The following is a 27233-nucleotide window of genomic DNA, read 5'->3' as shown; positions in this document are numbered from 1 at the left end:
TCAAAGACCTAAATTTAAGAACTAAAATACCAAATTCGTAGAAGAAACATAAGTGAAAATCTTCATGAATCTTGGATTAGGCAATGATTTCTTAAGTATGACACCAAAAGCATAAAGATAGATAAATCAGACTTCATGAAAATTAAGAACTTTGTTCATCAAAGGACATATTAAGGAAGTGAAAAGGCAGCACACAGAATGGGTCAAAATATTTACAAGTTATATATTTGATAAGGGATCAACATCCAGAACATGTAAAGAACTGCAAAACAACAACAAAACAAACCAATTCAAAAATGCTTAAAAGTTTTGAATAGATTTTTCTTCAGAGAAGATATACAGCTGTCCAATAAGCTCATGAAAGGATGTTCAACGTCATTAAATCATTAAGGAAATGCAAATCAAAACCACAATGAGATACCACTTCACAGCTGTTAGATAGATATTTTTTAAGAATAAAACCCCCATGCATTGCTGATAGGAATAGAAAATGGTACAGCCACTGTGGAAAACAGTTTGGCAGTTCTTTAGAAAGCTGAACATAGAATTACCATAGGATCTAGCAGTTCTTCTAGGTACATACCCCAAAGAATTGAAAGCAAGGACTCGAACAGATATTTGTACACCAATGTTCATAGCAGCAGTTTTCACAACAGCCAAAAAGTAGAAAGCAGCTCAAGTGTTTAGCAGATGAGTTGGTGAACCAAATGTGTTATAGCCATATGGTGGAATATTATTCACTCATAAAAAATGAAATTTTTTGACTGGGTGCGGAGGTTCATGCCTGTAATCCCAGCACTTTGGGAGGCCAAGCAGGGCAGAACACTTGAAGTCAGGAGTTTGAGACCAGCCTGGCCAACATGGTAAAACCCCATCTCTACTGAAATACAAAAATTAGCTGTGTGTGGCGGTGCATGCCTGTAATCCCAGCTACTTGGGAGGCTGAGGCAGGAGAACCGCTTGAACCCAGGAAGCAGAGTTTGCAGTGAGGTGAGACACGCCACTGCACTCCAGCGTGGGTGACAGAGTGAGACTCGGTCTCAAAAAAAAAAAATACTGTAGGCACATTATGGAGAATTGAAATCAAATAACAAAAGGGAAAGGAAAGTGACTAATATTGCTGTTATTTTGGTACAGTTTCTTTTTTTTTTTTTTTTTTAATTGAGACAGGGTCTCCCTTTATCTCCTAGGTGGTGTGATCATGACTCACTGCAGTCTTGACCTCCTGGGCTCAAGTATCGATCCTCCCACCTCACCTTCCCAAGTAGCTGAGAATACAGGCACACACTACCATACAGACTAACTTATTTTTTTGTACAGGTAGAGCCTCATTATGTTGCTCAGGCTGGTCTCAAACTCCTGGGGTCAAGTGATCTTCCTACCTTACTCAGCTTCCCAGAGTGCTAGGATTTTAGATGTGAGCCACTGTGCCTGGCTTTTGTCTGCTAATTCTGTCATCTTTGTCACTCATAGATTTAATTCTCTTGGTTTATTTTTATCCTCAGTAAGAGTCATATTTTTCTGCTTCAATCCATGCTGGGCAATTTTTGAGTGGATGCCAGACATCGTTAATTTTACCTTGTTCTACACTGGATTCTTTTATATTATAAATACTCCTAAGCTGTGTTCTGGGACACAGCTATGTTACGTGGAATAGTTTGATCCTTTTAAACCTTGTGAGGCAGGACCAAAACGACCTTTAATCTAGGGTGAATTTCCCTTGATGTCCATTGAATTGTAAGATTTTTTTCCTCTCTTGTCCTTGTGTGAGATCTAGGGATTATTCCCTCTACTGCTTTCAGGTGGTTCTTTCCCTAGCTTCAGGTATTTTCCTCTGTTGATCAGTGCTTAGCTGAAGACTTAGAAGGTCCCCTCTGTAGCTCTTCAAAGCTGGGCTTTCTCTGTGCATCTCTCTCCTCTCTTGTATTTTGCACTGTGAACTCCAGATGCCTTGGCTTTCCCAGGCCCGAAATTCTGTCTTCTCAACCCAGAGTGACCGTCAAGTCTGCCTGAATTCCCTTTCTAGTGCTGAGACATGAGAACTCTCCAGGCAGTGAGTTAGATCAATCACAGGGCTTGCCTTACTTGTTTCCCTTTTTCAGGGGGTCCCTGTCCTCTATTGCCTGGTGTCCAGTTTGTGAAAATTATTTCAGGTGCACCATTTCATGTCTGTAATCTCAGCACTTTCAGAGGCTGGAGGTAGGTGGATTCCTTGAGGCCAGGAGTTTGAGACCAGCCTGGCCAACATGGTAAAACCCCGTCTCTACTAAAAATACAAAAATTAACCGGGTGTGGAGGTGCGTGCCTGTAATCCCAGCTACTCAAGAGGCTGAGGGGGGAGTATCGCTTGAACTTGGGAGGCAAAGGTTATAGCTAGCCAAGATCGCACCACCGCACTCCAGCCTGGGTAACAGAGCAAGACTCTGTTTCAAAAATAAAAAATTATTTTAAATATTTTGTCTTATTTTTTAGTTCTTTCAGCTGAGAGAGTAAATCTAGTCCTTGTAGTTCCATCTTGGGTGAAAGAAGTTGTCCCAGTCTAAAATTTAGTTTGGGGTATTTCCAAATTCTGGTGAAATTAATATTTATCATATGCTTGCTGTGTGCCTGATATATTCAAAACTCAACCTATCCTTCTTCCCTTACTCCCTACCTCACTATACATGTTAGTTGAGCACTTTCTCTGTGTCAGGTATTCTGTATTCATTGTGGAGCTAAATAACCTGGCCTTTGCCTTTATGTAAGGACAGTATTTTTCTCTTTTGAGTTGCGGACACCGAGGCTCAGAAAGTTAGATTAACATACGTTTATCAGCCTCTCTTCCTTTGAAACACACAGTGGTTCAACCCCAAAAAAAGACAAGATAAGCCTGCCTTTACCCAAGGTTTCCAAAATGTTAATAAGCAGTTCTGTTTTGTTTGAATGTAAAGGAATGGTGACTGTTTCATTTCATATTACAGAAGTGATTCTTTGGAGGCCATACTTCAAACATCATATAAAGTAGTAAACTACATAAATTTAGAGAAGTTACACGTCCTAATAACCTAATAGCCATGCCTTTTGGACACAAAATACTCAGTAATGTGATTTACAGCAGGATTGTATGTTCACATGACGAGAGAATTTCACTCCTGAAATTTCTAATGGAACATAGGCTAGGTGATGCAGAGAGAGGAATTATAAAGAAACCCTCCTGCACCCACCCCCAATAATCAGTGATAACTTTTGTAAAACTAGAGTATTATAGAGAAGTAGGCTGTGAATGTCAAGTAGAAAGTGCAGAAGCGTTTTCCAATCACTTTGCTCTAATATTGTCAACCAAGACTTGCTCTAAAACCATAATACTTGTGAAGTCTACAACTGCATTTAAATTAGGACATCTTAAAGAACAAGCCCCAAAACTGGCTACAAGAACGTCTTTCCTGCCAGGCTTTAGTATACAAAGCCAGCAAATGCCTGCTAGAGATACCTAGTAGTGTGAAAATGTTAGCAGCATTGTAAACTTCAATCCTGGCAGCTTATTTTTTTTTACTCTTACTTGTTGTGATTTGAATTTAGTAATACATTTTCTTCAGAAAGCTTAAATCCTATGTGTTAAATTTGTTAAAGAAATGGAAAAAAAAAAAACAACCTTTTGTTAACATTTTTCTTTTCTCTGTTTCCGTAAACCCTCCCCCTACTCCATTTACATGCAGAACACTCATCCAGCCTAGTGTCTAATATATCTAGGTGGTTGAAATCCAAGTTTAAGTATTTAGATTTGGTGTTTCTTAACTTGTTTCCTTATATTTATGGTATTTTTTTCAGGGTATTTACGTTTAAAATAGTTGAATATTTTCTTTCTAAAGTTGAACCAGATAATAGTGATTCCTTTCCTCCTATTCTTTTACTTCATTGAGTATGATTAAAAAGCCACTTCGGGAAAGAAAATCTTCCATTGTGCTTTCTGTTAAATAGCAAGCTAAGTGCTATTGACATCAATCATTGCGCAGGGCTTTTTAGGCCTATATATGACTGAATATTAGATACTCTTAAAATCACTAGATTGAAGCCAGACACGGTAGCTCACACCTGTAATTCCAGCACTTTGGGAGGCTGAGGCGGGTGGATCACCTGAGGTCAGGAGTTCGAGACCAGCCTGGCCAACATGGTGAAACCCCGTCTCTACCAAAAAAAAAAAACTTAGCTGGGTGTGGTGGCGGGCACCTGTAATCTCAGCTACTTGGGAGGCTGAGGAAGGAGAATTGCTTTAACACAAGAGGCGGAGGTTGTAGTCAGCTGAGGTCGTGCCATCGCACTCTAGCCTGGGCAGTAAGAGTGAAACTCCATCTCAAGAAAAAAAAAAAAAGAAAGATTAAAAAAAATAAAATCACTAGGTTGAGGTTTTATAAATTGCCTTCTTTGCAGATCCTAAATGATTAACATATTGTTGGTAGCATAGTTTCTTAGTCATTTTATCCGATGGCACACTTATGTGTCAGTAGATACAAAGTGTTTAGCATTGAGATGAAGGCAGTGTAGAATAAGGTTACATGCACAGATCATGGAGCTGGAAACAAGTTACTTTTAAAAACTCAGATTTCTCATTTTAAGTGTTCTCATAGTTTAATCATTTCAAAGTATAAACATGTATCAAAACATCACATTATACCCCATGAATATAGACAATTATTTGTCATTTGAAAAAAATTTTTTTTAACTATTCTCAGAAGATTATTACAGAGTACTTAGAATAATGCCTGGTTCACAGAAAACAGGGCATGGTATTTGATTAAAAGAAAATTAGAGCCATGCATGGTGGCATGTGCCTGTAGTCCCAGCTATTCAGGAGGCTGAGGTGGGAGGATCACTTGAGCCCAGGAGTTCAAGTCCAGCCTGCTCAATATAGCAAGACCTCCTCTCAAAAAAAAAAAAGTGATTGATGAAAAATTATGTAAAGGAGAAAGTGTTAATAAAAGTCACCCAGGGCCGGGCGCGGTGGCTCACGCTTGTAATCCCAGCACTTTGGGAGGCCGAGGCGGGCGGATCGCGAGGTCAGGAGATCAAGACCACGGTGAAACCCCGTCTCTACTAAAAATACAAAAAATTAGCCGGGCGTGGTGGCAGGCGCCTGTAGTCCCAGCTGCTCGGAGAGGTTGAGGCAGGAGAATGGCGTGAACCCGGGAGGCGGAGCTTGCAGTGAGCCAAGATTGTGCCACTGCACTCCAGCCTGGGCAACAGAGTGAGACTCCGTCTCAAAAAAAAAAAAAATAAATAAATAAATAAAATAAAAGTCACCCAGGCTGGACAATGTGGCTCACACCTGTAATCCCAGCACATTGGGAGGCCAAGGCAGGAGGATTGTTTGAGACCAGCCTGGGCGACATAGCAAGACCTCATCACTACAAATAATAAAAAAGGCCGGGTGTGGTGGCTCATGCCTGTAACCCTAGCACTTTGGGAGGCCGAGATGGGTGGATCACCTGAGGTCAGGAGTTCAAGACCAGCCTGGCCAACATGGTGAAACCCCGTCTCTACTAAAAATACGAAATTAGCCGGCTGTGGTGGCGCATGCCTGTAATCTCACCTATTCGGGAGGCTGAGGCAGGAGAATTGCTTGAACCTGGGAGGTGGAAGTTGCAGTGAACCAAGATCGTACCATTGCACTCCAGCCTGGGCAACAGGAGCTAAACTCTGTCTTAATAATAATAAAAATAAGATTATCTGGGTGTGGTGGCGCATACCTGTGGTCCAAGCTATTCTGGAGGCTGATTTGGGAAGATGCTTAAGTGTGGGAGGTTGAGGCTGCAGTGAGCTGTGATCGTGCCACTGGAGTCTAGCCTGGGCAACACAGTGAGACCCCATCGAAAAACAAAAACAAAACCAAAAAAGTCATCAGCCAGTCTTGTTGGCTCATGTTTGTAAGTAATCCCAGCACTTTTGGAGACTGAGGCAAGATCCCTTGAGGCCAGGAGTTTGAGTACAGCCTAGTCAACAGAGTGCTACCTTGACTCAAAAAAAAAAAAAAAAAAAAAAAAAAAAAGGACATACACTGATCGATGAAAAAATATAGAAAGGGGAAAGTGTTATCAAAAGTCAGCTGGTCTTGGTGCCTCACACCTGTAATTCTAGCAGTTTTGGAGATCGAGGCAAGAGGATCACTTGAGGCCAGAAGTTTGAGACTAGCCTGTGTAACAGAGCAAGACCTCATCTCTATAAAAAAGAAAAGTCATGTTCACTGAATTATATACTTAAAAATGCTTAAAATAGTAAATTTTGGTAAGTATATTTCACCACAAGATTTAAAAAAGAAATGTCACAATTTAAAGGCCATTGAAATTTTCTTTTATGTAAGTACAACCATGTATTGCTGACGACAGGATGCATTCTGAGAAACGTATTGCTGCCTGATTTAGTTGTTGTGTGAACATCATAGAGTGTACTTACAGAAACCTAGATGATTCAGCCTCCCACACACCTAGGCTATATGGTAGAGCTTATTGCTCATAGGCTGGCAACCTGTACAGCATGTTACTGTACTGAGTACTGTAGACAGTTGTAACACAATGGTAAGTATGTGTCTTAACATGTAAACATAGAAAAGGTGCAGTAAAAATGTGGTATTATAATCTTTTTTCATTTTTATTTTTTTGAGACGGAGTCTCGTCCTGTCGCCCAGGCTGGAATGCAGTGGTGCCATCTTGGCTCACAGCAGCCTCCGCCTCCCGTGTTCAAGCAGTTTTCCTGCCTCAGACTCCCGAGTAGCTGGGATTACAGGTGTGCACCACCACACCCAGCTAATTTTTGTATTTTTAGCAGAGACGGGGTTTTGCCATGTTGGCCAGGCTGGTCTCAAACTCCTGACCTCAGGTGATCCTCCCGCCTCAGCCTCCCAAAGTGCTGGGATTACAGGCGTGAGCCACCACGTCTGGCTGCAAGTATTTTTTGAGAACTTGTTCTCAGTAGATTCATGGTGAGCATCAGTGACATCATTTAGACTGGAATTCATGGGTAGAAGGAGGAGCAGGTACACAGTTCTCCTATTCTCTTGGTGTCCTGTGGAGTGGCGTGCTTGGATTGGGGCATAGGTGGATGTACCATTAGACTGGGCTCCATGAAAGGATTCTGCCTGCCTTCCCCTAACCTTCTTTATGGGATTGAGCGTGATAAGTGAGGTTAAAAAGCGTGAGTTTGGGTACTGACTTTACCGGAGTTGCTGACAGCTAGTGCCCTGGTACCTAGAGACTGTGTGGGGCTTCGGGAAGGTGCTTTGGAGAAACTCCTGGCCAGAGGGAGGGAGGAGCCAGGAGCCCCAGATCCTAATTAGCTCTTTGCTAAGCAATCCAGAAAGAACAAAAAGATCAGTTGGCCAAATTTGGTAATCCAGGTGAGATCATGATGTCTTGGACTAAGGTAACAACTGGACTAAGATGGAGATAAAAAGCTGTTGGCACTATGAGATGATTATATGTTTTTTCCCTGTATTATGTTACTGCAGTGAATTGTTCATAAATTTGCAAAGTTAAACCATCCTTGCATAAATCCTAGTCTGTAATTATATATTTATAATTATATAAAAATATATATTTTACTATTTCTCTGGATTGTAGTAATCATTTAGGACTTTTTCCATCTATATTGGTAAGTCAAGCTAGTATATATAAAATTTTTCATTGTTTTTGTCTCATTATGGATGTAACCAAAATGAGTTATTTCTCTTCCTGTATTTGTGAACAGGTTGTAGAAGAGTTTGCTTTTGCAGGGTACGTTTAGCAAAATTCTATAATATATTCACAGCTTAATGTTTGTACTTATGCACACATGAATGTGTGTCTATATATGAATGATGAAGAATGGATTTTGATACCTATTCTATTTAATGGTTATTGTTTTATTCTGGGTTTAAAATGGCCCATTTCCCCTTAATTTATACTTTAAAAAATAAAAAAGTAGAGACAGGGTTTTACTGTGTTGCCCAGGCTGGTCTTGAACTCCTGGTCTCAAGCAGTCCTCCTGCCTCGGCCTCACACAGTGCTGGGATTACAGGCATGAGCCACTGCACCTGGCCGATACATTTAACAATAATGCCTGCCATCTAGTAGGCACTCAGTAATCTAGTAGGCACTCAGTATTTATGGGGTGAATAAATTAATGAACGTTATTGAAATAGAATCCATTGCGTTTTGTTGTTGCAGTACTGTCTATATGTTAAGCCTCCATTCTACTTGATAGTATTTGTATTTTTTTTTTTTTTTTTTTTTTAGATGGAGTCTCACTGTCGCCCGGGCTGGAGTGCAGTGGTGCGATCTCGACTCACTGCAACCTCCACCTCCTGGGAGGCGATTCTCCTGCCTCAATCTCCCGAGTAGCTAGGATTACAGGCATCCGCTGCTACGCCCAGCTAACTTTTGTTTTTTTCAGTAGAGATAGAGTTTCACCATGTTGGCCAGGCTGGTCTTGAACTCCTGACCTTAGGTGATCCACCCGCCTTGGACTCCCAGAGTGCTGGGATTATAGGTGTGAGCCACCATGCCTGGCCATATTTGTACATTTTGAAGACTTTTACTGATTTATCATGATAGATTTAAGTTGATGCTCTTTTTTTTAGATTTTTCTTTTTAAAAATTTCAGTAACTTTAGGGATACAGGTGGGTTTTGATTATATGAATGAATTATATAGTGAAGTCTGAGATTTTGGTGCACCCATTACCCAAGTAGTGTACATTGTACCCAGTATGTAGTTTGTTTTTTTAATCCCTCGCTGCCCTCCCACCTCCCCACTTCTGAGTCTCTAAAGTCCATTATACCAGTCTGTATGCCTTTATGTACCCAGAGCTTAGCTCCCACTTATAAATGAGAACCTGTGATATTTTGTTTTCCATTCCTGAGTTACTTCACTTAGAGTAATGGCCTCCAGCTCCGTCCAAGTTGCTGCAAAAGACATTATTTCATTTTTTTCTATGGCTGAGCAGTATTCCATGGTGGGTGTATTAATGTATCACATTTTCTTTATCCACTCATTGGTTGGCAGGCACTTAGGTTGGTTCCATATCTTACAGTTGTGCATTGTGCTGTGATTAACATATACGTGCAGGTCCTTTTCATATAACGACTTATTTTCCTTTAGGTAGATACCCAGTGGTGGGATTGCTGGATTGAATTGGCAGACCTACATTTAGTTCTTTGAGAAATCTTCATACTATTTTCCACAGAGGTTGTGCTAATTTACTTCACCACCAGCAGTGTATAAGCATTCCTTATTCAAATGAACACATAACTAAATGAAGCATTCCCTTTCAGTATGTACACATCAGCATCTATTGTTCTTTTGATTTTTTAAATAATGGCCACTCTGCCTGGGGTAAGGTGGTATCTCATTGTGGTTTTAATTTGTATTTCCCTGATGATTAGTGACGTTGATCATTTTTTCATTTGTGGCCATTTGTATATCTTCTTTAGAGAAATGTCTTTTCATGTTATTTGCCCACTTTTTGATGAGATTATTTGTTGTTGTTGTTTTCCTTGCTGATTTGAGTTCCTCGTAGATTCTGGATATTAGACCTTTGTTGGATGTGTTGCTTGCACATATTTTCTCCCATTCTGTGGGTTCCATTTATTTTTGTTTTTGTTGCATTTGCTTTTGGGGTTTCAGTTATAAATTCTTTGCCTAGATCAGTGTCCGGAAGAGTTTTTCCTAGGTTTTCTTCTAGAATTTTTGTGGTTTCAGGTCTTAGATTTAAGTCTTTAATACATCTTGAGTTGATTTTTCTATGTGGTGAAAGATAGGGATTCATTTTCATTCTTCTACATGTGGCTATCCAGTTTTCCCAGCACCATTTATTAAATAGGGTGTGTCCTTTCCCTAATTCATGTTTTTGTGTGCTTTGTCAAAGATCAGTTGGTTTTAAGTATTTGGCTTTATTTCTGGGTTCTCTATTCTGTTCCACTGGTGTATTAGTCCATTCTTGAACTGCTATAAAGAAATACTTGCGGCCAGGTGCCGTGGCTCATGCCTGTAATCCCAGCACTTTCAGAGGCTGAGGCAGGCAGGTCACTTGAGGTCAGGAGTTCGAGACCACCCTGGCCAACATGGTGAAACCCCCTCTCTACCAAAAATATGAAAAATTAGCCAGGTGTGGTTGTGCACGCTTGTAATCCCAGCTACTCGGGAGGCTGAAGCAGGAGAATCGCTTGAACCTGGGAGGTGGAGGTTGCAGTGAGCCGAGATTGCGCCATTGCACTCCAGCCTGGGTGACAGGTGAGGTGAGACTACGTCTCAAAAAAACAAAACAAAACAAAACAAAAAACAAAAAGACTTGAGACTGTAATTTATAAAGAAAGAGATTTAACTGGCTCATGGTTCTACAGGCAGGCACCATGGCCTGAGCAGGAGGAAGAATGAGGGAGGAGGTGCTACACACTTTCAAAGGACCAGATCTCCTGAGAACTCTATCACTGTATAGTGCCAAGGGGGGATAGTGCTAAACCATTCATGAGAACTCTGCCCTCATGATCCAGTCACCTCCCACCAGGCCCCATCACCAGCACTGGGGATTACATTTCAACATGAGATTTAGGTGGGGACAGATCCAAACCATTCATTTGGTCTGTGTATCTTTCTTTATACCTGTACCATCCTGTTTTGGTTACTATAGCCTTAATAGTATAATTTGATGTTGGGTAATGTGATGCCTTTAGATTTGTTATTTCTGTTTAGGATTGCTTTGGCTTTTCAGGCTCTTTTTTGGTTCCATATGAATTTTAGGATTGTTGCTTTTAATTCTGTGAAAAATGATGTGGGTATTTTGTTAAGAATTGCATTGAATCTATAGATTGCTTTGGGCAGTATGGTCATTTTCACGATACTGATTCTTCCAATCCCTGAGCATGCAATGTGTTTCCATTTGTTTGTGTATTCTGTGATTTCTTTCAGCAGTGTTTTGTCATTCTCCTTGTAGAGATCTTTCATCTCCTTGGTTAAATATATTCCTAGGTTTTTATGTGTTGTTTTCTTTCAGCTATTGTAAAAGGGATTGAGTTCTTGATTTGATTCTCAGGTTGGTCATTGTTGATGTGTAGCAGTGCTGCTGACTTGTGTACGTTGATTTCGTAACCTGAGACTTAACTGAATTCACTTATCAAATCTAGTTGTCTTTTGGAGGAGTCTTCGGGTTTTTTTTTTTAGGTATGTGATGATATTATTGGCAAAACAGAGATAGCTTGACTTCCTCTTCCAATTTGGATGTCCTTTCTTTCTCTTGCCCAATTGCTGTGCCTGGGTAAGTTGGTAGTCTTATGTGGCTTTAAGTTTCTTGTATTCTGCTTAAGATACATTTGTGATTTTTCTCTCATTTGTTATTTATTCTTATGTTTTTCCCCATTTATTGAATATACCTCTGCTCCTTTGACAATACTGAAATTTTGTGTATTTACTTATCTATTAGAGTCACTATGCAAAAGTAAACAGCATTTACTAAATTTATGTGAATTTAGTAAACACAGTAAATACTATTTACTTTTGCATAGGGGCTCTAATGTTCAAGTTCCATGTAAATATAAATGTTTCTGGTGGGAGAATTATGATAGATACTACTGAATGGGTGTTAGAACTCCCCAAACTTGAGAATTTTTGAGGTGCTAAGATACTAAATGTGTTTTCATCAAGCCTATATAAAAGATACTGAGAAACAAAGATTGGGTCTCAAAGAGATGGCATTAGTTTCTGCCTTAGGTGAGAACAACTAAAAAACTGGCATCATTTTCTTATTAATATAGCTCATTTGGGACATGGATTGTATTTCCAAATACCTGTCACATGGATTTATTCTGCCTTTTATAGGAGAAACCTGTAATACTGTTCTTTTGTATCCTTCTGATTCTATCTCACTTACCTCCACACTATTCTCAAAGGGGGAAACTCAATTTCAGCTTGATTATCTTGTACAAGGGAGCTAGCAAATGGACCTTTCCATTCCCAGAGATGCCAACAATCTTACACAGATTATTCACAAATCTGTTTTCCCAAGCTGCCTGCTAGTTATACTCATGTTAGTATCTTCCCACACTCAAAATACCTGAACACTGAATGTATCCTCTTCATCAGCAAACCAACTTCCTCTTTCATGTCCCGTTACTGAGTTAGTACTGTATAATGTAGTGAATAGTGATGATGAGCATGGATTGATTATTGGCTTAGCTTCTTTTTTTTTTCTTTTTCTTTAATTTTTGAGACAGACCTCTGTCATTCAGTCTGGATTTAGTGGTGCGATCTCGGCTCACTGCAACCTCCACCTCCTGGGTTCAATCCATTCTCCTGCCTCAGCCTCCCGAGTAGCTGGGACTGCAGGCACGTGCCATCACGCCTGGCTAATTTTTGTATTTTTAGTAGAGATGGGGTTTTACTATGTTGACCAGACTGGTCGGCTCAGCTTCTTTATGCCTAAATTTTCTCATCTGTAAAATGGGGATAATATTGGAATCTGATGGGATTGTAAGTGAGAGTTAGTTAAATAACAAAATATGTAAAGTGCCTGGTACTTAGCCCTTAAAAAGCATTAGCTTTTACACTATTACCAATATATTATTGGTAATACCCTAGGTTTATCTCCTCTCTTACTCAATCATACTCTTGATTTTACTGCTGCAGTCTCTCTCAAATCTGTCTTTATTTTACTGCCCCTGTTACTTTTCTATCTCAGGCTCCCATTACTTTTCTACTGCACTACTATGCTGCCTGATCTCTCTGCTTTTGCAGTTTCCTCTCTAAGTCACCTTGTACATTGCTGTCATTTTCGGTCTTAAAATGATCAGATATCACTCCCCAGTCCCAGATCCTTAATGACTCCCTAGTGCACTGCATTTGTATTTTCTTCCGCTTTGGCAGTTAAATCTCTACTTTTTTTTTTTTTTTTTTTAATGGAGGCAAAGTCTCCAGGCTGGACACTGCAACCTCTGTTTCCCAGGTTCAAGCGATTCTGATGCCTCATCTATCCGAGTAGGTGGGATTACAGGTGTGCACCACCACGCCTGGCTAATTTTTTGTATTTTTAGTAGAGATCGGGTTTTGCCATATTGGCCAGCTGGTCTCAAACTCCTGACCTCAGGTGAGCTGTCTGCCTTGGCTTCCCAAAGTGCTAGGATTACAGGCGTGAGCCACTGCGCCCAGCCTCTAGATTCTTTTCCATGGAACATTTATTGAAGATTTCTCTAGTTTTTGTCCCTTTTAATAGTCTTATATTCAGACAGCGAACATTCCATGTTCTTTCTCAAGTGTTGCAAAGCTTAGTATTAGCTACTCTGTTTATTTGTTCAGGGAAATGCTATGTTTAAATGGAAATTGATGTCTAAGTTACATACTCAGGAGTTAAATAATTAATGGTAACTAGATACAGACTTTCTACGTATTTGATTAGATTCTATTAATGCTGTCTCAGTATAATTTGTATCTGTATATTTTAAGTTGATTGCATTAGCTTTCTGAAAGGTGCTTGGTGGTAGTTGTCATTTGTTGAGGGAGAGGGTATGAGAAGTTTTGAAGATTTTAGCATTATCTTACTGATATGTTTGTATATGTCTTTAAGGAACTGGTGTAGCGAAGTAGTAACCAGTACTGAGGGTTAATATGCTTTCAGTTGTGGGCAAATGCTCCAGCGCATGTAATTCTACTTACTAAAGTTGTCTTTCAGAGCTTGGGTTAAATGAACTCAAAAGTTATTTTGAAATACAGAGAAATCTGATTAAACAGGACCATGAAGTAATGTAGCTAGTGAACACTTGCTAAATGTTCACAATGATTGTTTTGAACTATTTTTGTTTTTTCTAACCACACTGAAAACTAAAGATACTAATGTAAAATATTTGTGCTTTAATGAGAATGTATTACAATCATTTAAAAATATTATTGACTCTTGTATAAGTGATTTTTTAAAAAAGATCTAAGAAAGAAGGTGTGGAGAAGTAAATATTTTTCACTAATAGCTTCACCTGCAGAATCATGGCATGCAAACACTAAGTGATCGAGTTGAACATTTTCAGTGATCCCATGTAGATATTATGACTTGATGTGTTGAGAAGGGCACTTCACCTCTGTGTTATTCTTTCCATAAACTCGTAACTCCAGTCAAAATATCAGAAAAACAGACAGACACACTAAGAGACATCCTTTAAAATACTTGACCAGTGCTCAGAACTGTTGTCATGAAAAACAAGGAAAGACTAAGAAATGATTACAGACCAGAGGAGACTAAGGAGATAGGATGAGTAAATGTAAAGTGGTATCCTTGATTGGATCCTGGAATAGATAAAAACGTTAGTGGAAAAAACTGGTGAAGGCTGGATATAGCGTGGGATTCAGTTACTACTACCATACTGATGTTGGTTTCTTAGTTTTGAAGAATGTCCCACAGTAATATAAGATGGTAACATTAGGGGAAACTGAAACTGGATTTGGGGTTTATGGGAACTCCCTGTGTGGTCTTTATAACTTTTCTGTAGATGTAGAATAATTATTCTAAAATTAAAAATGTGTCAAAAGTAGGTAATATTTTCCAGTTCAGTTCTACAAATGTATTGAATGCCTGTTATGTGCCCAGTGTGACCAGGGTTGCAGGGGATAAAGTGTGTAAGAGATACTTTCCCTGCCTCTGCCCTTAAGGAGTTGTCTTCCAGATTGGGGAGTATGACAATTAATATGAAGCAGAATATGGTGGAACCTGTGTAAAACTATGAGCAAGTTGCTGTAGGGGGTTCAGAAGCTGAGAGTAGACGTTAAATATAGACTGGAGAGTCCTCCCCAAGGAGGCAGTGTTTGAGAACTTTGAAGAATGGGCAGGATTTAGTAACCATAGTCATTGGAAAGAAAATGTGTCATAACCAAAGAGCCCTGGCTCTTGAATTTCATAGACCTACGCTGCCCCTTACTAGCTTTGTGACCTTGGGCAAATTATTTAATGTCACTAAGTCTTTGTTTCTCATTTGTAAGATACGGTTAGTAATTCCTATTTCAAAGCATTATGAGAATTAAATGCACTTTATTTAGCTTAGTAAAGCGTCTAATCCCTACTAAGCTCTTAGTGTTAACTGCTAGAGATGGAGAGAAGCATATATTGTTGATGCAGTACCATCACCACAGGCACAGAGCCTGGGAAGTGTAGAATGTTTGGTGGAACATTGACTGGTATTGTTTAGCAAGGTGAATTAGGACTACATTGTGAGTGCTTTGATGTATCAGGTCAGTAGTTTGAACTTTTTAAGTGGTAATTGAGAAGTCATTAAGGATTTTCATGTAGGGGGAGTAAGGAGATTGAGTCTGTTTTAGGATTAATTTGATAGAAATATGAGGGGAGTGTTGGAGGCTCTCATGTGGGTTGCTGCCTTCCCATTTACTTGGTGAGTTAGGTATGTCCCCTTTAGCTTTAGAATTCAGTGAAACAGTTAGCTTGAAATGCTCTGGATGATTAGTGGTAATCTGTTGCTGTGTAACTTGGGAATTTCAAAAGCAGGACCATGAGTATGTAGTATCAAATACACTTAATATGTGTTTAGTAAAAAGGGCCATTGCTGTTTTTAGATGTATTGGCTGAGAACTCCTTTTGTAGGTGATGGTTTTCATTTTTTTTTTTTTTTAACAGTTTAAGTCGATAAGAGTTAAACAGTACTTCATTGACTTCCTGTGAGGCTTTGTGGAAAGCAGTTCCGTTGTATCTATTTTTAAAGCTGATTACTGTGAGCAGAGGATGCTGCTATTGAGTTATAAATGTCATCTCAGTATGTTCTCACTCAGCATTCTTTAGATGACACTAGTGTTTGGATATCAGGTTTCTGGAGCTTATCTGATAGGAAAAGCAGCAGTTATCACTGAAATAGTACCAGTAAATGAAATACTTAAAAGCGGTGATCAGGCTGGGCGCGGTGGCTCACGCTTGTAATCCTAGCACTTTGGGAGGCCGAGGTGGGCGGATCACGAGGTCAGGAGATCGAAACCACGGTGAAACCCGTCTCTACTAAACAAATACAAAAAATTAGCCAGGCGTGGTGGCGGGTGCCTGTAGTCCCAGCTACTCGGAGAGGCTGAGGCAGGAGAATGGTGTGAACCTGGGAGGCAGAGCTTGCAGTGAGCCGAGATTGCGCCACTGCATGCCAGCCTGGGCGACAGAGCGAGACTCTGTCTCAAAAAAAAAAAAAAAAAAAAAAGCGGTGATCATGTTACCCTTCAGCAGTATAATTATCATCATCTATATGAGTCTTAAGCCTATACCATCACTGAATGGCAAAAAATTGTAACCTTATTTTGGGAATATTTTGCAACCCTGTAATGGTATTGTATAATGTTTTGCAGCTTTTTTGTTAATCATTGTATTAAAAGTATTAAATCATCTTGGAATTTTCCTCTTGGGAATGATAGTATCATTTGATTTACAAATATTGTTAAAATACTCTTACGTGTAAATTATTGGGGGTTTTCTTCAGTGGATTTTTTGGTTTGTTTTTAGAGACAGTCTCGCTATGTTGCCCAGGCTGGTACGAAACTCCTGGCCTTCAGCCATCCTCCCATCTTGGCCTCCCAAAGAGCTGGGATTATAGGTGTGAGTCCCTACGCCTGACCTCCAGTCTTTTATTATGATCTATCTTTCTTTCTTTCTTTCTTTCTTTCTTTCTTTCTTTCTTTTCTTTTCTTTCTTTTCTTTCTTTCTTTCTTTCTTTCTTTCTTTCTCTTTCTTTCTTTCTTTCTTTCTTTCTTTTCTTTCTTTCTTTTCTTTCTTTTTCCTTTCTTTCCTTTCTTTCTTTCTTTTTTGAGGCAGGGTCTCTCTCTGTTTGCCCAGGCCAGAATGCAGCGGCATGATCTCTGCTGACTGTACCTCCACCTCCAGGGCTCAAGCCATCCTCCCACCTCAGCATCCCGAGTAGCTGAGACTACAGGCCCATGCCACCATGCCCAGCTGATTTTTGTATTTTTTGTAGAGACAGACTTTCACCATGTTGCCCAGGCTGGTTTCGAACTTGTGAGCTCAAGTGATCTGCCTGTCTTGGCCTCCCATAAGTGCTGGGATTACAGGCATGAGCCAGCACGCCCAACCTATAAGGAAATTTTTCATTCCTACAGAAGAGTTGAAAGAATTTTATAACCACCATATACCAATCTACAATTAGCTAAATTACTTTTCTTTATTTTTTATTATTATTTTTTGAGACAGTCTTGCTTCGTCACCCAGGCTGGAGTGCCGTGGTGCGATCTTTGCTCACTGCAACCTCCACTTTCCAGGTTCAAGCTATCATCCCACCTCAGCAACCCTAGTAGCTGGGACTACAGCTGTGCACCACCATACCTGGCTAATTTTTGTATTTTTTTGTATAGATGGGGGGGTCTCACTGTATTGCCCAGGCTGGTCTCAAACTCCTGAGTTCAAGCAATCTACCGGCCTCAGCCTCTCAAAGAGCTAGGATTACAAGTGGAGCTGCTGTGCCCAGCCTAAATTACTGTTTTTAAAATGAAAGTTTTGTTTCCTTCTCTTTTTAAATATCATATAAACTTTTTTGAGTCTTTAAACCATTTTTAAGAGACTTTTGAAGTAGGTGAGATGATTTTTGATATTTCTGTGTTAATTCTTCAGAACAATAATATTCAAGTAAAATAATTCTGATAGTCTGAGATTTGGCAAATCTCTGTTTTAGAATAGATAATACTAGTTTAGTAGATTAATTTTTCTGGCCCTGTATAGGGTTTATACAGTTAACTATTCATTTAAATTCCCTAAGACATAAATTCATTTAAATTATCTGCAGACAGAAAATATACGTTAAAAAGTTATTTCTGCTAAGGTGTGAGGAGCCCAAGAGGTGGAGACCAGCCTGGGAAGTATAGTGAGACCCCCATCACACACAAAATAGAAAAAGTGGCTGGGCGTGGTAGCTCACACCTGTAATCCCAGCACTTTGGGAAGCCAAGGCGGGTGGATCACCTGAGATCAGGAGTTCGAGACCAGCCTGACCAATATGGTGAAACCCTGTCTCTACTTAAAAATACAAAAATTAGGCCAGGCGCAGTGGCTCACACCTGTAATCCCAACACTTTGGGAGGTCCAGGTGGGTGGATCACCTAAGGTCGGAAGTTCGAGACCAGCCTGACCAACATGGAGAAACTCCGTCTCTACTAAAAATATAAAATTAGCTGGGTGTGGTGGTGTGTGCCTGTAGTCCCAGCTACTTGGGAGGCTGAGACAGGAGAATTGCTTGAACCTGGGAGGCAGAGGTTGCAGTGAGCCAAGACGGGACACTGCACACCAGCCTGGGCGACAGAGACTCCGTCTCAAAAAAAAGAAGAAAAATTAGCCAGGCATAGTGGCCTGTAGGTCCAGCTATTCAGGAGGCTGAGGTGAGAGGATCGCATGAGTCTGGGAGGTCGAGGCTGCAGTTTCCTTGTCTTAAATGTTAATACATGCATTTTTAATAGAAGGAGTTAATTTATCTCCTCATAATGTGTTTGTTTTCCTGTTTCCTCTTTCTCTTCAAAGTACCTTATGGGCAAGAGTTACAAGATAACTTTTTCAGTATTCTATATAGTAGTGACTGTACTGGTCAAAATAGTTTCAGAGATTTTTCTGTTTACCTCATCATTCATATAAAGGCCACTTTTCAACTCCTGTCTTGCTTAAGACGGTGATTGTGATTCCTATGAAGTTGTATTTATATTTTTACTTTTGAAGCTAAAACAATAGCTATAATTGCTCATTTAATTTTTAATATACTGGTGTATTGGTGATATGTAAATCTTAGTTTTTTATTATGTGAAATTGTACACAGGAAAATGCATAACATTGCTTTGGGCCTGAGGCACGAAGGTACATTGGCTTTGAAGGTAGGCCCTGAGGTAGAGAGAAAAGAAATGACACCAGTCTTGAATTAAAAAAAAAAAAAAAAAAAAGCTGCATACAGAATCAGCATTTGATTATGAGGAAGTTGTGAGAGGAAAAGAGAAGAGGAAGATGGAGGCTGTGGAGTAGAATTTGCAGTTACGTAGATTTAGATGGTTAGAGTAGAAGGTGAATGACCCCCTTCCTCAGCACTGTGTTACTGTATTAAAGGAAAGCCAGTACTGCTTGCTGCTACTAGAACTGAAGAAAGAAAAGTTCTGTCTTCAGGGCATTTACAAAAAATTGAACAGTTGTGTTCCTCTGTAGATCTTTGGAGAATTGTTAGAACTCATTATATGAGTTAAGGTAACTGCTGACAGAATTTTTTAAAGTATTGCTTACCATGTAAACTCAAATGTCTATATCATGCCTCATTCTTTTTACATGTTAAGACAGATTCTGCTGATTAAATTCTGCCCCATATACTGTAGACACTGAACCATAAGCTTCAGATTGATTACAAAATGCTCTTACCCATGGACTTTTGTAAATTCATTATTTCCTTTTAAGAAGTATGATGCTTACAGTGGATATCTCTGGTGGTTTTAAGAAATGTAAGCAGGCTTTTTGGAGGGATGCATTCTTGAGTAGGAAAATGTCTTAAATTGATTTCCCGTAACTGTCGGCACTTTGAACTGCTCTTAGGTACCTGGTGCCATTACATCTTTGTGGTCAATAACTTTTTGTGTGTGTGGCTTACTTTACAAAATAAAAATGCTTCCTGTGTCTTGTTATTTTGGTATGCATATTTTATTTTTGATCCAACATAGTGCTAGGTACCTGGTAGATTTTCCGTAGAAAATTATTTTAAGAACCAAAGATAACCAGCTTGGTCCAGTTATTCCAAGACCCACTCCCTGTATTCACTTCAGACTCAGCTTAAAAACCAACACTCGATAAGGTCTCTAAGACTACCCTCCCTAAACAGCAATCCTGCATGGCTTCTCATACTGTGTGTTATTCTTCCTCACAGCACTTTCCTCCTACCATCTGATAACACTCTCATGGGAATGTACCTGTCATAAAAGCAAGAATTTTATTTTGTTCATTGCTGTATTCCCCCCGAGCCTAGCACATAGTAGGCACTCAAATGTTTTCTGAAGGTATATTGATCATTAGAAATTTCTGCCATTTGCTTGGCCCAGAGGGATATAAATACAAGTCAGAAATAGATTTAGCCATTGTGTGCACAAATAGCTATAGTGCAAAATGGGTTCAGATGTTGTAAGAGAACTGCAGAGAAAACGCTGGGGTTGTTGAGCATTTTATTATGTCTAGCTGGCTCCTAAAGAAATGACATTTAAACTGGGTCTTATTTCAGACCAGAGAAACAGATAGGCAAAGGCCGAGAAACAAAGAAGAGTGGCAGGTGTAAGAAACGGTGAAGTGCTTGGTTTGGCTAGAACATACTAGTGAAGAACTAAGAAGTTAGTTCTTCTTCTTCGTGTGAAGTTCTTCTTAGTGAAGTTCTTCTTAGTGAAGAACTAAGATAGGTTAGATCCAGGTCAATGGAAAGCCTTAAAATCCAAGCTGAGTTTGGATTTTATCCCATTGGCTGTGAAAATTGGTTGTTTATTTTTTCCCTTCAGAAGGCAGTTAAATGTCGTAAGAATTGGACCTGCATAGAAAGAGACACTGAAGACCAAGACTGGAATTTTAATTTTAATTTTAATTATTACCAAGGAGTTTGCATTAGGCCAACACCACATAAATCGAAGGTAGGAATGACGACAGATTGGCAACAAATTGACCAATCAGATATGGAGAACACGGTAAATGAAAGAAGCTGAGAAGATTCTTCAGGTTTTGAACTTGTGGGAAGTAAGATGGTGTTGTCATTAAATACAGAAGTAAAGTACGTGAAGAAAGAGCAGATTTAAGAAAGATTAGTTTAATTCTGAACATGTTGCTTTGAGGTGCTAGCATTCAAGTGGAGGAAATGTGGTAGAGTAGATAGTTGGAAAAACTACCAAGGCCTAAGATTTGGGCATTGTTTGCTAAGTAGTTTTTAAAGCCCTGAAATGGCAAAGGAAGAGGAGAGAGTACACAGAGAAAGAACTGAAAATAGCAGAGAGCAGATTCTTGGGAAATACCGCTTAAGACGATGGGGGAGAAAAGCCAAGAAAGAACAAAAGGAAGTAGGAGAACCAAGAGAAGACAACACTGCAAAACCCAAGACAAGATCATGTTCAGGAAGAAGTAAAATTCAAACCTGTTTGCTTCAGAAAGAGCTCTGGTATAACCTCAGAAGTGTGACACATTTTTTCTATCATCTCATTCATTATCCTGCTATACTGTTTAGTGTAGTTCTTCACACACATAGTAGGTTCTCAGTAATATAGTTTAAGGACTACTGCTTGACAGAATGTTATGTAGATGTAGATGTCTGAGCCTCAGGCTGCTGATTGTGCAGTCTAGGGTCCTGCGGAAGACTGGAAAGTAAATTCATTGGGATTAACTTGTGCTTTGCAGGGTTTCTTTCACGTTACCTATTTCATATTCCATTTGTGATATATTCTTGATCTTGTCTATTTTCTCTTTGGTAAATGGTAGAAATTCTATTAAACAATAATCAAAGGATCTCAAGGTGCTAGGAAGAAAACAGTTAATGGACTTTAAAGATCGGATAAGTGCTTTTTTTTTTTTTTTGGACCGATTCTCACTCTGTCGCCCAGGCTGGAGTGCAGTGGCGTGATCTCAGCTCACTGCAACCTCTGCCTCAGCCTCTTCAGTAGCTGGGATTAAAGGCATGCGCCACCATGCCCCACTAATTTTTGTATTTTTAGACTATTTAGAAATGGCCAGGCTAGTCTCAAACTCCTGACCTCAAGTGATCCATCTGCCTTGACCTCCCAAAATTTTGGGATTGCAGGCGTGAACCACCCCACCCGGCCAAAAAAAGATTTCAGTAGCATTTTTCGAACAAGTCATGGATATAAAGACTTGGATCATTTGGTGCTGCATTTTATCCACGAAAGACAAAGATAGCACTGATGGTGACCTTCCAGTATAGCATTAAAAAAGAAAAATCTGTTCCTAATAGAGGATTGTTAGGCAATCAGTAACTGATCACTATTTGACTTGAAATTTTATAGTACATTTATGCTGGGCACTGTGGCTCACGCCTGTAATCCCAGCACTTTGGGAGGCTGAGGCTGGCAGATCACGAGGTCAGGAGATCAAGACCATCCTGGCGAACACGGTGAAACCCCATCTCTGCTAAAAATACAAAAAAATTAGCTGGGCATGGTGGCGGGCACCTGTAGTCCCAGCTACTTGGGAGGCTGAGGCAGGAGAATGGCGTGAACCTGGGAGGCGGAGCTTGCAGTGAGCCAAGATCGCGCCACTGCAGTCCAGCCCAGGCGACAGAGCGAGACTCCATCTCAAAATAAATAAATATAGTACATTTATATGACAAGAATAAACTTTTGAATACATAAATACAAATTATTGGGTCAAAGGAAAATAGACACGTATTCAGTAGCTTGTTTAGTGTAATAGTATCTATATCATCTGTATCCTGTTTCTGTGGCAATAGCATTAAAGAGAACAAAGGTAATCTGATCAAAGGACACATGGAAAAGTAGAGACTACATCTGGCATGTTAAATGGTACTGTGTGACTTTTTTTTTTTTTTTTTTTTGAGATGGAGTTTCGCTCTGTCGCCTAGGCTGGAGTGCAGTGACACAAACTCAGCTCACTGCAACCTCTGCCTCCCCGGTTCAAGGGATTCTCCTGCCTCAGCCCTCCCAAGTTGCTGAGATTACAGGTGCACACCACCATGCTCAGCTAATTTTTGTATTTTTTAGTAGAGACAGGGTTTCGCCACGTTGGCCAGGCTGGTCTTGAACTCCTGACTGCAAGTGATCGCCCGCTTCGGCCTCCTATAGTGCTGGGATTACAGGCATGAGGCACCACTCTCAGCCTGTATGACATCTTTGTAATCATATCCATTAAACAGGTTGTGAGAACAAAATTAACTAATTGTTAACAGTACCATATGCACTTACGTAGAAATTTTTGTGTGGTTTGGATGTTAGCATCTCATTTTTGGTAAAGGAAGAGGAGTTTGGGTAAAATTTATCTCTTTAAGGTCTGATTTAGTGAAAGAAAACATTTATTAGGTCTGGATACTTAAAAATTCTTTTTATTAAGACTTTATCTTTTATTTAGATATGTTATATGATGATAAATATACTTGATAAATACACCTGCAAAGCAGGAAATAATACATTGGTTTCCTAACATTTTTTTCTTTTGTGATAGAGTGATTATAGCAGTGCATAAGTTCTTACACTTATTTGTTGAATTCTCTTACCTGTCATCTTAAAAAAGTAAATTTGTCCATGTTCATGCTTAGCTATTAAGCTTTATTTTATTCTTTTTTTTTTTTGAGACGGAGTCTCGCTCTGTCGCCCAGGCTGGAGTGCAGTGGCACAATCTTGGCTCACTGCAAGCTCCGCCTCCTGGGTTCACGCCATTCTCCTGCCTCAGCCTCTCCGAGTAGCTGGGACTACAGGCGCCCGCCACCACGCCCGGCTAATTTTTTTGTATTTTTAGTAGAGACGGGGTTTCACTGTGGTCTCGATCTCCTGACCTCGTGATCCGCCCACCTCGGCCTCCCAAAGTGCTGGGATTACAAGCGTGAGCCACCATGCCCGGCCTATTAAGCTTTATTAATTCAAGATTAAAAGCTTTAAAATATATGACTAAATGTTTTCTCTTGTTTACTTCATAATATCTATTTGAATGGAGGAGATAAAAGTGGAGGCAGTGAATGCAACAGTATTTCTTCATTGTATTTGTATCTTTCATATGATCTTAGAGCAAAAAGTTTCTAAAACCCTTCTTTAAATAAGGACAACAATATCACTGAATATGTAACATCCTCAACAGCACATTTCTTTTCTCTTCTCTACTTTTTTATATCCTTGAATAATACTGGCCAGAAAGAATATTTGAAGAAGTTCTTTCTAAATGTATTTTAATATTCATGTTAATTATACATCTTGTATGGTGAATTTGGTGCATTTAAAATATAATTGTATGTGTTTAATTATTGCATTCTGATCATTTGTAGGCGAAACCTAACCAAACTGTCCCTCATCTTCAGCCACATGCTGGCAGAACTAAAAGGAATCTTTCCAAGTGGACTCTTTCAGGGAGACACATTTCGGATTACTAAAGCAGATGCTGCAGAATTTTGGAGAAAAGCTTTTGGGGAAAAGTAAGTCTCAGAATAATGAATTTGAACTATGAAAAACTAAAGCTTATGAGTTTTTTCTTTACTTTTTTACTAATGAAATATTTAAAATTTGGGAACTCTCTGAGAAAAGTAATATATGTGTACATATTTCCTAGCTTTGGTTAAATATTAAGTTTTTTCCCTGTTGTTTTGCAGATTAAATTGAAACCCATGCTCTTTGAATACTCTTCCCTTTCTCTCCCCTTCCATTGTGCTTTTTTTTTTTTTTTTTTTGAGACGGAGTCTTGCTCAGTTGCCCAGGCTGGAGTGCAGTGGTGTGATTTCTACTTACTGCAAGCTCTGTCTCCTGGGTTCACGCCATTCTCCTGCCTCAGCCTCCTGAGTCGCTGGGACTATAGGTGCCTGCCACCACGCCTGGCTAATTTTTTGCATTTTTGATAGAGACAAGGTTTCACTGTGTTAGCCAGGATGGTCTCGACTTCTGACCTCGTGATCCACCCGCCTCGGCCTCCCAAAGTGCTGGGATTACAGGCGTGAACCACCATGCCCAGCCCCATTCTGCTCTTAATGGACATGTACATTTCACATTATTTGCTGTCAGCAGTGAACAATATCTAAGTTGTCTTCATATGCAAGAAATTGTCTTTATTTACATACATAGGAGTGGAATTGCTAAGTCTTGGGGTTTTACATCTTTTGCTTTGCTAAGTATTGTCCAATTTCTTTCCAAAATGGTGTACCAGTTCATATTTTACAGTAGCCCCACAATTTGGCTAACGCTGGCGATGTGAATTGATGTAATATTTTGCTTTATATTCCCTGATGAGAAGGGAGATTGAGCTTCTTCTCACCTTTATGACCAGTCAAGATTCTTATTCTTACTTGCCTGTTCCTATTTCTGATTTACCCATTTTCTTATTGAGTGGTTTATCTTTCTCTTATTATAGGTTACTAGTTCTTTGTTAGTTACTTACATTACAAATATCTTCTCCCAGTCTGTGGCTTACCTTTTCCATTGTGCTGTATTGTCTATATATATATTATATGGGTTGATTTATGCATCAAGCTTGTATTTTTAAGTATAAATATAAATATCCTGGGTTTTGTCGTGTTATTATTTTTTTTTTTTTGAGACAGGATGTCACTCTGTTGCCCAGTCTGGTGTGCAGTGGTACAACCAATAATATCTAATTGCAGTCTCAAACTCTTGGACTCAAGCAGTTCTCCCAAGTAGCTGGGACTACACATGTGTGCTGCCAGGCCCAGCTAATTTGCAGAGACAGGATTTTGCTGTGTTACCCAGGCTGGCCTCAAATAATCCTTCCCCCTGGCCTCTCAAAGTACTAGGATTACAAGCATGAGCCACTGTGCTAGGCCCAAGTTTCTCTTTAAAGGCCTTCATTTTTGGCCAGGCACAGTGGCTCACTCCTGTAGTCCCAGCACTTTAGGAGGCCAAGGCAGGAGGATTGCTTGAGGCCAGAAGTTTGAGACTACTACCCTGGATGACATTATAAGACCCGGTCTTTATTTGTAAATTATTTTTTATTTTTCTTTTCTTTTTTTTGCAGCAAGGTTTCACTTTGGTGCCCAAGCTATAGTGCAGTGGCACGATCTCACTTGCAACCTCTGCCTCCAAAGTTCAAGTGATTTTCCCACCTCAGCCTCCAGAGTAGCTGGAACTAATTAGTCCGGCTAATTTTGTTTGTTTGTTTGTTTTTGTAGAGACAGGGTTTCACCATATTGCCCAGGCTGGGCTCAAGCAATCTGCCCACTTTGGCCTCCCAAAGTGCTGGGCCTCCCAAAGGCATGCACCATGGTGCCTGGTCCCCTTCTTTCTGTTCTTAAAGAAGTTGACCTGTATATTGAATTAAGATAATTGATATTGGTATTGAGAGCTTAATGTGGATCTCCTTTCTTTCCTTGATTATGGTGATGCCTGGAATTATCTCTGTTATTTCACTTTGTGCCTCCTCTCCACCCCCACCCAAGGACAATAGTCCCTTGGAAGAGCTTTCGACAGGCTCTACATGAAGTGCATCCCATCAGTTCTGGGCTGGAGGCCATGGCTCTGAAATCCACTATTGATCTGACCTGCAATGATTATATTTCGGTTTTTGAATTTGACATCTTTACCCGACTCTTTCAGGTAGGGTACTAATTTTTTTAAAATAACATTTGGGGTTTTTGTCTGTATGAAAGTATTTTAATTCATTTTAGGAACTATGCCAAAAAAAGATTAAAACTACCTCATATTAAAAATATATGTACGTGTGTATGTATATGTAGTGAAAATGACAGCTATACCACCTGCTTTCTTCTCCTCACATCTTTCCTTATTATTGAATATTATTCTTTTGTATCATTTTAATGTTTGTAGAATGGCCAGAATATGGATATATTAGTTTTCTGATATTGGATATTTGTGTATGTTTGCAACTTTTTCTCCTGTTTTATTGAAATTGACTGTTAATATTGAGATGTTTAGATGCTTCAAAAACAACTCCTTTCTTTTTCTCTAAAAATAATGCTTTCTCTGGTGTTGTCTGTGCCAATTTGCATACACATTTATTTGGAATTTATTAGTTGCACCTATAGGCCCTGTCCTGGTTTTCAGTTTGTTGTTGTTCAACCCCACTACTGTTAATTAGAGCTGCTTTACAAATTCTAGAATTTTCATTTTGTATCGTTAAGTTTCTCCCTATAAGCATATATTCTTTTCTTCATAGCTTTTCAGAGTTTTTAATCTCCTGGACACGTGTGTCTTCCCTCTGAGTGACGGTATAATTAAAAATTTCTGACAATGAAATTGAGAGTTGGTGTTGTTTTTTTTGTTTTGTTTTGTTTTGTTTCTCATTGCCCTCTGAGTTGGTTGTACGTCTGACCTGAATAGTCTGTGATTGATCTCGTTTCTTTAGCCCTGGTCCTCTTTGCTCAGGAATTGGAACAGCCTCGCCGTAACTCATCCTGGCTACATGGCTTTTTTGACGTATGACGAAGTGAAAGCTCGGCTCCAGAAATTTATTCACAAACCTGGCAGGTCAGTGCAATGAAGCAAAGAGATTTATTCTTCTGAATTTTGTTGTCTTGAGACTTCTACTAGTATAGAAGAAACATGGCCTTGATTAGTTTCGCAATAGCCA

General features: G+C 39.6%; 1 protein-coding gene across 1 annotated transcript in view; it reads left to right on the top strand.

The window, feature by feature from the left end:
* Nucleotides 1-27233, top strand: part of CBL (Cbl proto-oncogene) — a 104184-nt gene that overhangs the window by 43282 nt on the left and 33669 nt on the right. Inside the window, exons 3-5 of the mRNA XM_030828834.1 lie at nucleotides 23968-24114; nucleotides 26083-26239; nucleotides 27009-27130. Of these exons, the coding sequence (XP_030684694.1) occupies nucleotides 23968-24114; nucleotides 26083-26239; nucleotides 27009-27130 (426 nt within the window). The remainder of the gene's footprint in view (nucleotides 1-23967; nucleotides 24115-26082; nucleotides 26240-27008; nucleotides 27131-27233) is intronic.

This window comes from Nomascus leucogenys, chromosome 15 (genome assembly GCF_006542625.1).
Source record: "Nomascus leucogenys isolate Asia chromosome 15, Asia_NLE_v1, whole genome shotgun sequence".
NCBI classification, from domain to species: Eukaryota; Metazoa; Chordata; class Mammalia; order Primates; family Hylobatidae; genus Nomascus; species Nomascus leucogenys.
Note: the sequence above shows the minus strand (reverse complement) of the source record. Positions and strands in the feature narration are given on the sequence as shown.